Source organism: Balaenoptera borealis (assembly GCF_965194805.1).
Source record: "Balaenoptera borealis genome assembly, chromosome: 11".
NCBI lineage: Eukaryota > Metazoa > Chordata > Mammalia > Artiodactyla > Balaenopteridae > Balaenoptera > Balaenoptera borealis.
Genome location: NC_138868.1, coordinates 14,152,037 through 14,166,404, shown reverse-complemented (window position 1 = coordinate 14,166,404; position 14,368 = coordinate 14,152,037). Strand labels below are relative to the sequence as shown.

The 14,368-nt window shown below is 37.3% G+C and overlaps 1 protein-coding gene across 3 annotated transcripts in view; it reads left to right on the top strand.

Moving 5' to 3' along the window:
- The window catches only part of CSTPP1 (centriolar satellite-associated tubulin polyglutamylase complex regulator 1), a 204,619-nt gene that overhangs the window by 78,118 nt on the left and 112,133 nt on the right, over positions 1-14,368 (top strand). For all 3 annotated transcript variants that reach the window (XM_082340269.1, XM_082340270.1, XM_082340268.1), the window contains exon 3: positions 8,230-8,360. In XM_082340269.1, the coding sequence (XP_082196395.1) occupies positions 8,230-8,360 (131 nt within the window). The remainder of the gene's footprint in view (positions 1-8,229; positions 8,361-14,368) is intronic.

Below are 14,368 nucleotides of genomic sequence, written 5' to 3'. Positions count from 1 at the left end.
CAGAAATCAAAAAAGCTTAAAAAACAAGGTTTTTTTGGTAAGTTTTCAGCAAACTCATTTGTGGGCACACTTGACCTGAACTAGTTTATGAGGCTGTCTTTGGTCTTTATTTATCCTACCTAGTGTGACTATATGTTTCACTGTGGAAATTTTAATATGCTTGACTGTGGGCTGCTTCCCCGGCCCCAGTGGATGTGTTATATCACAGCTAGTTTGTCCAACATGTTGCCTTTATAAAATCCAAAAATTTGTCAGTTCCAAAACAGAGAGGTCCCAAGGATTTCAGATAAGTGATTGTGGACCATTCTTTCTTTACTTTTTTTCTTGAATAATTTCCAACTTTTTCCCCCAGTTTTACTGAGATATAATTGACATACAACACTATATAAATTTAAGGTGTACAGCATAATGACTTGGCATACATATATGTTGTGAAATGGACCTTTTTTTTCTTTCAATTTTTTTCTCTCTTTTTTTTTTATCTTGAGGTATAATTGACATACAATGTTATATTAGTTTCAGGTGTACAACATAATGATTTGGTATTTGTATATATTGTGAAATGATCACCACAGTAAGCCTAGTTATTATTCATCACCACACATAGTTACAGAATTTTTTTCTTGTGATGAGAACTTTTTAGATTTACTCTCTTAGCAGCTTTTAAATGTGCCAGTATTATTAACTATAGTCACATGGTGTACATCACATCCCCATGACTTACTTATAACTGGAAGTTTGTACCTTTTGACCCCCCTCACCCATTTTGCCCATCCCCCAAAACGGTTGCCTCTGGCAACCATCAGTCTGTTCTCTGTATCTATGAGCTTGTTTTTTTGTTGTTTTGTTTTGTTTTTCAGATTCTTCATATATGTGAGATCATACAGTATTTGTCTTTCTCTGTCTTATTTCACTTAGCAGAATGCCCCCATTGTCCATTCTTGTTGTCACAAATGGAAAAATTTCCTTCTTTTTTATGGCCAAATAATATTCCATTGTGTATATATATCACATTTTCTCTATCATCACTTCATCCATCAGTGGACACTTAGCTTACATCTATATCTTGGTTTCTATAAATAATCCTGCAATGAACATGGGGGTGCAGATATCTTTTTGAGCAGTTCTTTAGATAAATACTCAGAAGTGGAATTGCTGGATCATATGGTAGTTCTATTTTTAATTTTTTGAGGAACCTCCATACTGCTTTCCATAGTGGCTGCACCAATTTACATTTCCATCAACAGTGCACAAGTGTTTTCTTTTCTCCACATCCTTGCCAACACTCGTGATTTCTTGCCTTTTTAAAAATATCCATTCTAACAGGTGTGAGGTGATGTCTCATTGTGGTTTTGATTTGCATTTTCCTGATGATTAGTGCTGTTGAGCACCTTTTCATGTACCTGTTAGCCATCTGTTTGACTTCTTTGGGAAAATGTCTATTCCAATCTTCTGCCTATTTTTTAATCAGATTGGTTTTTTGTTTTTTTGTTTACTATTGAGTTGTATGAGTTTTTTATATAGTTTGATATTAACCCCTTACCAGAATATGATTTGAAATATTTTCTCCCATTCAGTAGGCTGCCTTTTCATTTTGTTGCTGGTTTCCTTTACCGTGCAGAAACTTTAATTTGATGTAGTCCCACTTGTTTATTTTTTCTTTTGTTGCCTTTGCTTTTGGTGTCAAATCCAAAAAATTAAAATGGACATTTCTTAGAGGATGAACTTCAGCAAGAAAATAATTGAACCAAGAGAGAAGGAGCAAAAAATAGTAATGAGGATAAAAATTGGTATGAAATGTTGGTAAACTTAATTAACTATTGACTAAAAATTAATAACTATTTTTTACATTAAAAAAAAAAGTAGAGTCAAAAGAAATAAAAGACATCCAAATTGGAAGGGAAGAGGTAAAATTATCTGTTTGCAGATGACATGATCCTATGTACAGAAAATCCCAAAGAATCCACAAAAAAGCTACTAGAGCTAATAAATGAATTCAGTAAAGATGCAGGATACACAGAGGCAGGATCAGTTGTGTTTTTATTCCAGCAATCAACAATCCAAAAAAGACATTAAGAAAGTAATTCTACTTACAACAGCATCTAAAAGAATTAAGTACTTAGAAATAAATCTAACCAAAGAGATGAAAGACTTGCACAGTGAAAACTGTAAAACACTGCTGAATGAAATTAAAAAAGACCTAACTAACTGGAAAGACATCCCATGTTCTTGGAAAGGAGGACTTAACATTGTTAAGATGTCAGTACTTCCCAAAGCAGTCTACAAATACAACACAATCCCTACCAGAATTACAACAGCTTTTTTTCACAGAAATAGAACAACCAATCCTCAGATTCATGTGGAATTGCAAGGGCCTCAAATAGCCAGAACAATCTTGAAAAAGAACAATAAAGTTGGAGGGCTCAAACTTCCCAACTTTGAAACTCAATACAAAGCCACAGTAATTGGAACAGTGTGGAACTGGCTTAAGGACAGACATATAAACCACTGGAATAGAAGAGAGAACCCAGAAGTAAACCCTCATATGTAAGATCAATTGATTTTAAGAAGGGGGCCAAGGGTACCATTCACTGGGGAAAGGACTGCTCAAAAAGCCTTTCAACAAGTGGTGCTGGGAAAACTGGATACCTATCTGCAAAGGAAAGAACACTTACCTCACATCTTATATAAAAATTAACTCAAAATGCATCAAGGACCTAAACTTAGAGCTAAAACTATAAAACTCTTAGAAGAAAACAATCCAGTGTCTTCTTGACATTGGATTTGGCAATGATTTCATGGATATGACACCAAAAGCACAGGGAACAAAAGAAAAAATAGATAAATTGGACTTCATCAAAATTAAGAACTTTTGTACATCAAAGGATACTATCAAGAAAGTGAGAAGACAACCTACAGAATGAGAGTACATATTTGCAAATCACATATCTAATAAGGGATTCATATCCAGATTATGTAAAGATCTCTTACAACTCAGCAGCAACAAAAAATGAACAACACAATTCAAAAAAGGACAAAGGGCTTAACTAGGCATTTTTCCAAAGAAGATATCCAAATGGCTAATGAGCCCATGAAAAGATATTCAACATCATTAGTCATTAGGGAAATGCAAATCAATACCACAATGAGATACCTCTTCACACCTGCTAAGAGAGCTATTAAAAAAGTAGATGGTGGTTGGGACTTCCTTGGAGGTCCAGTGGTTAAAGCTCCATGCTTCTGGGGCTTCCTTGGTGGAGCAGTGGTTAAGAATCTGCCTGCTAATGCAGGGGACATGGGTTCGAGTCCTGGTCCGGGAAGATCCCACATGCTGTGGAGCGACTAAGCCAATGCACCACAACTACTGAGCCTGTGCTCCAGTGCCCGCGAGCCACAACTACTGAAGCCCGCGCACCTAGAGCCCGTGCTCCTCAACAAGAGAAGCCACTGCAATGAGAAGCCCACGCACCACAATGAAGAGTAGCCCCCGCTCGCCACAACTAGAGAAAGCCCACGCGCAGCAACAAAGACCCAACACAGCCAAAAATAAATAAATAAATAAATTTATTTTTTAAAAAAAGACTCCATGCTTCCATAGCAGGGGACATGGGTTCAGTCCCTGGTCAGGGAACTAAGATCCCGCATGCTGCACAGCACAACCAAAAATAAAAAAGAGGTGGTGGAATCACAGATGTTGACAAGAACATGAAGAAATTGGAACCCTTCTGCACTGCTGGTGAGAATATAAAATGGTACAGACACCATGGAAAACAGTTTGGTGGTTTCTCAAAACATTAAACTTAGAACTACTCTTTTTTTTTTTTTTAATTTTATTTATTTATTTATATTTATTTTTGGCTGTGTTGGGTCTTCGTTTCTGTGCGAGGGCTTTCTCCAGCTGTGGAGAGCGGGGGCCACTCCTCATCGCGGTGTGCGGGCCTCTCACTGTCGCGGCCTCTCCCGTTGCGGAGCACAGGCTCCAGACGCGCAGGCTCAGTAGTTGTGGCTCACGGGCCTAGTTGCTCCGTGGCATGTGGGATCTTCCCAGACCAGGGCTCGAACCCGTGTCCCCTGCATTGGTAGGCAGATTCTTAACCACTGCACCACCAGGGAAGCCCTAGAACTACTCTTTGATGCAGCAATTCTACTGCTTGGCATGTATCAAAAAGGAATTGAAAAGAGGGACATGAACAGATATTTGTACCCCCAAGTTCATAGCATTTTTCACAGCAGTCAAAAGGTAGAAACAACCCAAGTGTCCATTGACAAATGAATGGATAAACAAAATGTGGTATATACATGCAATGGAATGCTATTCAGTCTTAAAATGGAGTGAAATTTGACGTATTCCACAACATGGATGGACCTTGAAGACATTATGCTTAGTGAATTATCCAGAAATAGAAGGACAAACATTGTATGATTCCATTTAAATGAGGTACCTAGAATAGGCAAATTCACTGAGACAGAAAGTAGAACAGAGGTTACCAGAGTCTGGGAGGAGGCTAGAAGGGGGAGTCATTTTTTAAATGGATACAGAGTTTTTGTTGGGGATGATGACAAAGTTTTGTATATAGATAGTGATGATGGTTACATAGGATTGTGAATATGTTTAATGCCACTGAATTGGACATTTACAGTGGTTAAAATGATAAATATTATGAATGGTTAAAATGATAAATATTATATATATCTTACCACAATAAAAAAAGTTTTTCAATTAAAAAAAAGGTAGAATTCAAATTCTAGAAAATAGTATCAGAAGATGAGAAGAGTGCTAATAAGTTATTTAAGTGTACTTTGTTCCTTGTTTTGGAGAGTGATAAAGATGATTAATTTGACATTTAAAAAATGTATAGCTAAATATGTATGTTAAATTTAAGAGAAATACTAAAAGATTACAGATTCTGTCATAGCTTCCAAACTAATGGGGGGGTGATATTTTTTAAAAACTTTACTAACACACTAAAAAGTAGGAAAAGAGAAAAAAAGTCAAAGAATAACAGTTCACAGAAAAGACAAAATAAGGGACTTCCCTGGTGGTCCAGTGCGATCCCGGGGAACTAGATCCTGCATGCCACAACTAAAGATCCTGCATGCCGCAACAAAGATCCCACATGTGGCAACGAAGATCCCGTGTGCTGCAGCTAAGACCCAGAACAGCCAAATAAATAAATATTTTTTTAAAAAAGACAGAATAAGGGCTTCCCTGGTGGGGCAGTGGTTAAGAATCTGCCTGCCAATGCAGGGGATGCGGGTTCGAGCCCCAGTCTGGAAAGATCCCACATGCCGTGGAGCAACTAAGCCCATGTGCCACAGCTACTGAGCCTGCGCTCTAGAGCCCCCGAGCCATAACTACTGAGCCTGCGAGCCACAACTACTGAAGCCTGTGCACCTAGAGCCCATGCTCCGCAACAAGAGAAGCCACTGCGATGAGAAGCCCATGCACCACAACAAAGAGTAGCCCCTGCTCGCCGCAACTAGAGAAAGTCCGCATGCAGCAACGAAGACCCAATGCAGCCAAAAATAAATAAATGAATAAATTTATTTTAAAAAAAAAGACAAAATAAGATGGCAGAAATTAATCAAATATATTAAAAACTTACTAAAATACAGAGAATGTAAGATTGGGTAAAAAACCAAATCCAGCTGTATAGCACTCACAAGAGAAGTATCTTTTAAAAATTATCCAAAAAGATTGAAATTAAAAGCATAGAAAAAGATATGCCAGGCAAATACTACTAAAAAAAAAAAAGCTGGTATTGCAGTATTACAATACTAATATCAGACCAAAGTCCTGGACTTTTAAAAAGATGGTAGAAATTTGACTTTCAGTATCACTAGTATGGCTAGTTACAAACAAAAATCCTGGTACTTTCTGCCTGGTGTTATTCATCTGTTTTTTTCTTTTCTTTCTAAATCAACTACCACAGACATTTATGAGCAGTATCTACTATGTGTTAGGTAATGCAATGGAGACAAAGATGAGTGCAGCCTAATTGATTACTGTATAGAGTCTAATAGAGGAAATATGCCCAGTAACTTTAAAACAAGGCAGCAAATTGTGAGTACCATTAGAGAGTTATAAGTGAGATATGATGGGAATTGGCTGTGGTGGGTGGAATCAGGAGAAGATTTCATGCAAAACATGGTATTTGAGATGGATAGAATTTTAAGAGATGGAGGTAGGAAAAAGATATTTCAGGTTGAAGAGAAACACTAAAGCTTTGAGCAATCGTGTTTTCTGCTTTTTCTTTACAGCCATCTTATCTAAAAGAATTTCACTGGTTATACTAAGATTGTCTATTAACTCTTTAGGTAATGATTCTGATCTCCATACTGATCAGCTACATGATCAACTGATCATCTGATTAGCTCCATACTAATCAAACATTTCTAATTATTTTTATTTTTAATTAAATGTGAGTTTTATTGGTATGAATTATCTAAAGGCAGTAGTGTAAATACAATTTATGTCTTTTTATATTCAGTATTGTAAGACTTTGCCCTATCAGTTTGTTGTATAAAATTCCTATTTTATAAATTCTTATGTATGTTCTATTCATGTATATAATGAGGCTCAGCTAGATTCTTCAATGCATAAATTACTCCCTAGCTTAAAAAAAGATATTTTTTAAAAGCTACACTAAGGATATAATTTCACTAGTATTAGTTCCTTTACAGCCTAGACCATGACCTAGACACCAGCATTTTTCCCCTGGGGGTTGTGTAGCACACTTTGGGACTAATTCTTTACTGGGTAGCTTCATAAATTTAGGCTAGAATGTTATCATTTGCTAGACTTCATTTGCTAGAAATGTGGCCTACTCCATTTACCTGTAACAGCTCATTTGCTTTATTTCTCATTTTCCTTTACTCAAGACAACAGCACTGCAAACTGCGTAATTAGGTTAACACTTTCGTTGCTTTTTAAAAATCTCTCCTAATTCTTTGCCTCATACTTCCTCATAGTACCTTAGATTTCTATGCTAGCTTTCCATGGGGGAAGAAGGGTATGTAATTTGCTTTTTCATACAGTGTTGTTAATATTGACAGAAGGAGGCTAATTTTATCCTAAGTGATAATATACTCTATGTTAAAGACAGGTTAAACACTTCCCTCTGAACTTGGTCAGGGAAAAGGAAAATGGATTATATGGCTCCTGAAATTTTTTCCTGTTCAATTCAGAGATTTAGAATTTTTTCCCCCTTTAAATGCTAAACAAATGAAAAGTGACACTTGGAATTACCACTATCCCTCTGTTGCTTGCCATCTTCAGTTTAATGTCTGCTTCTCTACAAAGATTAACATATTTTCCACTCATGATTTACTTGTCAGGGACTTTAGGAGTTTTCTGGAACCAGAAGTCTGCCTTTGGTAGTGATGATTACTGGATAATTGCCTATTCTTTGGTGGATTTTCCATTTTTAGATTACACCAGGCTCTACAGCCTTTATTTCTTTGGCAGAAGAACCCAAAGGCAATGGAGTATATTTTTTCCCCTTCCCCAGCCCAGCTTAAACAATGACTCACTTGGGCCCTAGGGCTTTACTTCATACTCTCATTCAGGGGCCGCTTTCTACCCTTGTTTTTCTTATTTGCCTTTAGTGTCTGTCTGGAACCTTTTATATCCTTTGGCACATGGATTTTCCTCTAACGTTATTGTCAGAGAGGTATACAACACCACCCCCAAACTGGAACAGACAATCCAGTTATGTTCCCATAAGCCATGTTGTTCTTAAGACAGCTGATATAGGTCAGAGAGAATACAAAAAGAATGTCTTTAAGGAAACATAAATTTCAAGTGGGGTAGAGGGAGAAGTATTCTCCCAAAAGATACGAGTGCCAGTGTCATCCAGCTAAAGACAAAGATTTCCCTCTATTTGAGATGCTCTAATGACTGATTAAAACTTTCTCAGTGTGTGTGTGTGTGTGTGTGTCTGTGTGTGTGTCTGTGCATGTGTGTGTGTATGAGGTGGGAAGCACTCAGAGGAATTGGACTCCAAGAGTTTTCAAAGAGATATAGTTATGTGAAGAGAATTCCTCATAGAAGGGCTTGGTCTAATCTATAGTTCAGAGTTTTTTTGAACTAAAAAAGTTTTTTTTTTGAAAAAAAATCTTTTTTTCTCCTTTTGGGCAGTTGTTCTATATATTCTTGACTTTTCATTCTAATTCCAGCCTTCTGTAACTATCCATCTAATGATGATTTCTTGATTTTTCTCTTTGCAGTTTTAACAGTGTATGTCAGGGAACTCACATTCTTTTTCGGGAATTCAGCTTCATCCAAGCCACCCCTCACAATAGGGCATCATTCTTACGGGCCTTCTGGAGATGCTTCCGAACTGTAGGCAAAAATGGCGGTAAGTCTTCCCAAACTCTTTTCTTGCCTTCCTTTATTCCCTCCAAACTTCTTTCTTTTGCTCAGTATAAATACTGTTTTAGTGCATACTCTTCAAGGCTCTAGGAACACCTTTTAAGGAGCTATCTGTCTTGTGTCAGAGATACTGCCATCAATATTATTATCACCATCACCATCACCGTCACTGAAGCATTTATTAAGATCCAAGTGTAACTCTGAGATCTATGTGCAGTAATTCATTTAATCTTCACAACGTCTCTCTGTGGTAGCTACTGTAATTCCCATTTTATAACAAATGAAACTTAGGATCAATTTGCATATTGTTGGTTCAGCATCTTATGATTATAACCCAAGGAAAATATTAAGAAAAACACTGATCAAAAATGTGTTTACTGAGACTTTATTTTGGTGATGTGAAGGGTGAAAGACCCTTATTGAGAGCTTCTTTTTAAAAAATGGCACTAAATTCTTACATTCAGAATATTAAAATAGATTAAATTGCTCCAAAATTTTCAGATATAGACTCTCTACATCAAAACCTGTGTTCACGTCTGTTTTCAAAGGCCTGTTCTTATTCCCATCTTCATATTATGTTTTTCCAAATAAGTATCGAATATCTTTGACAGTTTCTATAGTAAACCTAACTTAAAGTAGAGGAAGGCCTAAACTATTTCCTCATTCATTCAACAAATACATCTGGTAGACTTACCATGTGCCTGGTGCTGGGGTTATAGTAAGAAAATAGGTATGCTCCCTGCTTTCATTGAATTTGCAGGATCCCCTACGCTGCTCTAACTGATGCTACTGCGACTTTATATATAGCTACTGAAACTTTTTTGCTAAAACTCCTTCTACCTAGTTTCTGATTAGATCATTTCACTATCCCAAGAAATAGGTATGGTAGATATTATTGTGCCCATTTTATAAATAACAAAATTGTGTAACTTGCAGAAGGATTGCACAGCAGCAAAGTTGGAAATAGAACCCAGATTTACTAATATGCTATTTCTACTATTGACAAGTAACTCTAGAGATCATCCATCTCAATTACACTATTGTGCAAGTGTATTGATAATAGCATCATCTTCTTTACAAAATATATGACTAATAGTCGAAAATCAATGTGAACTCAATTTTAAGTGAACTAGCTCAGAAAAACTATCTTGTTGGTCTCCACATAAACAAAACTGGGAGCTGTGAGTGTATAGATGAATTTTGTACTATTTCATCAGAACCTGTCTTTCCTAATCCTTTCTCTGTCCCTTAACCAGTCAGCAAATATATATTACTCATTATATCAAAGAATGGTGCATATAGATAGAGCTGGTTTCTGTGAAATAGCACATGGAGATAACTATGGAAAATAATCTTCAGATATCCTTAATTCTTTTCATGACTTACAAGTGGGGCCTCTTCAGTAATTTATTTATTATCACAAGGGATCCGTATAGTGGTGGACTCTAAGCAGATGTGGTTTTCTTTATCTTTCTTATAGCAGCTGCCAGTGATTCATCCAGCTGCTGAGAGGAAGCAGCTCCAAGTTCTCCCTATTTCTCCTGTGCCACCAGTAGGACCTAGATTTTATGCTGGATATTTATTGTCATGCTTCTTAATCAGACAGTCTCTGATTTCTTTTTTTTTTTAATTTTATTTATTTATTTATTTTTGGCTGTGTTGGGTCTTCGTTTCTGTGCGAGGGCTTTCTCCAGTTGCAGCAAGCGGGGGCCGCTCTTCATCACGTTGCGCGGACCTCTCACTATCACGGCCTCTCTTGTTGCGGAGCACAGGCTACAGACGCGCAGGCTCAGTAGTTGTGGCTCATGGGCCTAGTTGCTCCGTGGCATGTGGGATCTTCCCAGACCAGGGCTCGAACCTGTGTCCCCTGCATTGGCAGGCAGATTCTCAACCACTGCGCCACCAGGGAAGCCCTTGATTTCTTAAACACCAAATGCAACATTTGCGTCTAGGTGATCCTAAGATCTTTGGTTAAATAGTTTTAATATATTCTCAGTTTCCTCCAGGAAACTTCAGAAAATCTTTCAGTCCCAGAATGTGTCAGTCTCCAATTTTAATCCAGAATGAGCAAAAACACTCAGAGGCAAGATTCCAAAGGAAAATATTTATTAAGTCCCATTTTTTCAATTAGAATGCCAAGTACCAGACACCTACTCAGTGGAGCTGCTATTATATTGTTCTCCTGCAGATAACTTCCTTAGAACATTATGTACATATTGTAGCATTATCAAGAGGAAACAAACTCTTCTGGGAGGTAGCAAAAGATGAGCTGGGTTCCAGCGTAACATATCTTAAAGTGAAGCCACCTGTAGAAAACTAAGGACCTTGATCCCTTCTGGCAAGAAATATTTTATCCCAGTTTTTAGCAAGTACAGAGATGCAATGTCATTCCTGTATGACTGAGTATTGAATGATGCTAATTTCCCTGTGTCTGAATTTCAAGTAACCTCATGAAAACTGTAGTGAGTCTCTTGCTATCTAGACAACTTCAGACTCTTGGAAGCAAAAAGATCTACTCAAATGTAATAAGCCTTTAAAATTCAACTTCTCACTTTGGTATTTTTTTCAATACAGAAATATTAATCTAAATTTTCCAAGTTGGCAAAGATTGAAATTCCTTTGAAGTAAATCTTTACTTCTATTTAGGGATATTGGCTCAAAAGAGCTTTTGTCCACAGTTTATTTTCAGTTTATGAGAATTTAGTTTTGAGCTTTGTGCTTTTACCAATGAATATATATATTTCATTTAATAAAATAATGATACTAAGGGAATTGTCCTCCTGCTATAAGCAACTAGAAAATCAGACAAAGTATCTGAAACAACTGTTTCAGACATTGGACCAACAGTCAGTGTGGAACTATGGTCCCTGAGAGGCAGTTACCAAGTGACAGTACAGGGAGATCATCAAAGAGCTGGTGGTTTAACTGAGTTGAAGAGGCAGAGGCTGGGGTTTAGGGAGGCCAAGGTGGCTAGTATTTGCAAGGCCAAGTACCAGAGAGAAGGGCATTGCTCACTTAGCTCCGGAGAGCTGCAAGGAGGTATTTGAGTCTTTGACTACAAACTCTGCACATGTGTGGGTTGGAAAAAGAACCACTAGAAAACAGTAGGCCAGACAATTCCTGGAGTACTCACAAGGCTAGTTCACACTTCTACCATCTAGAGTAGAGAAACCTCAAAATACACTGGACATTGGATAGAGTCCTCAGCAGCTTAAGCATTAAACTGATCTGCAAGTAACTGCATATACCAGAACAAAATTCAATACTCCTTAAAGGAATTCAACAAAATCCAGCACTCAACAACATAAAATTCACAAAGTCTGGCATCCAACTAAAAATTACAGGAAGCAGGAAGATATGACCCATAACCAGGAGAAAAATAAATCAATAGAAACACAGACTCAGAAAAGACAGAGATGGGGAAATTAGCTAGCAAGGACCTTTAGACAGTTATTTTAAGTCATATAGATGTGCTCAAGTATGTAAAGGAAAATATGAATATGATTAGGAGATAAAGGGAAGATATTAGAAAGAACTAAATGGAATTTCTAGATATAAAATATAGCATCAGAAATGAAAATAATGAAAATAATAGCAGTTAATATTTATTAAGTGCTTCCTATGTAGATTATCTCATTTTTCTAATCCTGTGTATTAGGTAGATCCTTTTATCATCTCCTTTGCACAGAAAATAAAACTGAGATTTTGAAAGTTAAATAACTGGTCTAGGTCACACACCTATAAGTGTGTGACCAATGAATGACAAAGAAGCCAGAGAGCTGACTCGAGACAGTATTATGTTTTTCATGTGTAATGTGTTCTCCATCAGAGAGTGTATGAAATGCTGGAAATACAGATAAGTAAATGACAATGCTTGCCCTCAGAGAACTCACATTCCGGGAGAAGAAACAGAGTAGCCTAGAAGTAGTTTCCTTAGGGTATAAGTGATTAGTAAAGCCTGTATGTGTCGGTGATAGCACAAGGAAAGAAATAGTTCTTCCTGCAGAAGTTGGGGAAGGCTCTAAAGAAGTAAAGACAATTAGGATGGATCTTGGAGTAGCAGAAAGCTGTTAAGCAAAGAAGGAGTACATTCTAAAAAGAAAAAATATTTTTGAAAGTATGATGACATGAAACATCACAGTTCCTTTGGAAAATGGTAAGAAGAACAATGTGGCAACAGAAAATGATGCTGAATGCTTATTGTGCCAGCCACTGAGCAAAATGCTATACATGTATTCATTCATTTCATTCACACAACAAACATGAGTTGGTGTGACTATTATCCTGTTTTATATATAAAGAAACTGAGAGAGAAGTTAAGTGAGTTGCACAGGCTGTATAGTTTATAAGTAGCATAGCTCATATTCAAACTTGTCTTCACAAAGGCCACATTTTTTATTAACTGAAGTATAGTTGATTTACGATGTTGTGTTAGTTTCTGGTGTACAGCAAAGTGATTCAGTTATACATATATACATATTCTTTTCTGTTACGTTTATTACAGGATATTGAATATAGTTCCCTGTGCTATACAGTAGGACCTTGTTGTTTATTTTATGTGTAGTAGTGTATCTGCTAATCCCAAACTTCTAATTTATCCCTCCCCAACCCCCTTTCCCCTTTGGTAACCATAAGTTTGTTTTCTGTGTCTGTGAGTCTGTTTCGTAAATAAGTTCATTTGTGTCAGATTTTAGATTCCACATATAAGTGCTATCATGTGGCATTTGTCTTTCTCTTTCTGACTTACTTCTCTCTTTTTTTTTTAAATTATTTATTTATTTATTTATTTATTTATTTATTTATTTATTTATTTATTTATGGCTGTGTTGGGTCTTCGTTTCTGTGCGAGGGCTTTCTCTAGTTGTGGCAAGTGGGGGCCACTCTTCATTGCGGTGTGCGGGCCTCTCACTATCGCGGCCTCTCTTGTTGCGGAGCACAGGCTCCAGACGCGCAGGCTCAGTAATTGTGGCTCACAGGCCTAGTGGCTCCGCGGCATGTGGGATCTTCCCAGACCAGGGCTCAAACCCGTGTCCCCTGCATTGGCAGGCAGATTCTCAACCACTGCGCCACCAGGGAAGCCCTGACTTACTTCTCTTAATATGATAATCTCTAGGTCCATCCATATTGCTGCAAATGGCATTATTTCATTCACAAAGGCCACAGTCTTAACAACTCTGTTAGACTGACTGAACACATGCTACCCCAGGTAACGAAAGGCTTTGTGTGCTCTAAAGTTTATGCTTTCTCCCAAAGACAGTAGAACCCTATCAATTTGTATGGTGTTTTCACATATGACGTTGGCACAAGCATGGAAACCAGAATGGAAGGTAGGTAGTAAGACTGAAGCCAGAGACCAGGTAGGAGACAATTGTAATCAAACAGGTAGTGGCCATGGAGATGAAAAGTTATTTAAGGAGATGGTTTTACAGGACTTACCGATTTATTGGGTATAGGGTGTGGGAGAGAAAGAATCAAAAATGAATGCCAGAAGCTAAAATATTTCCAGTTTCATCCCTCCCCTCCTTTTTTCCTTTCCTTTTTTTGTTTTTCCCTTTCACCTTTGATGTTTTACTCTGAATTTGCTGTGGTTTTGTCTTCATAGTCTAGGTGTATTTATTCATTTAATAAACAGTTATGTATTCGTTGTTAGTGATAAAGCAGTGAGTGGGTTAGACAGAAATTCTTGCTCTCATGGAGTGTGTGGTCTGATAATCAGAGATTGGGGGAAAAAAATCCCTGCTTTTATAAAAGGAGTTCACATTCCGGGAATCAGGGAATTGCAGTGGGTCTTTATGGCCATAGAATAAAAACCCATTACTTAAAATATCGAACGTTATAGTGGGTGAAGTGATCTCAAAGGAAAATGCAGACATTTTAGGCTGAAATAAAGCTTCTGGTCTGACTTCTCTATGTAATTGCCTCAAACTTCCGCTTGATTTTGCTTGTCACTAATCCTCATCCTCACCACTAAAAGCCATTCTGTGAGGATTAACG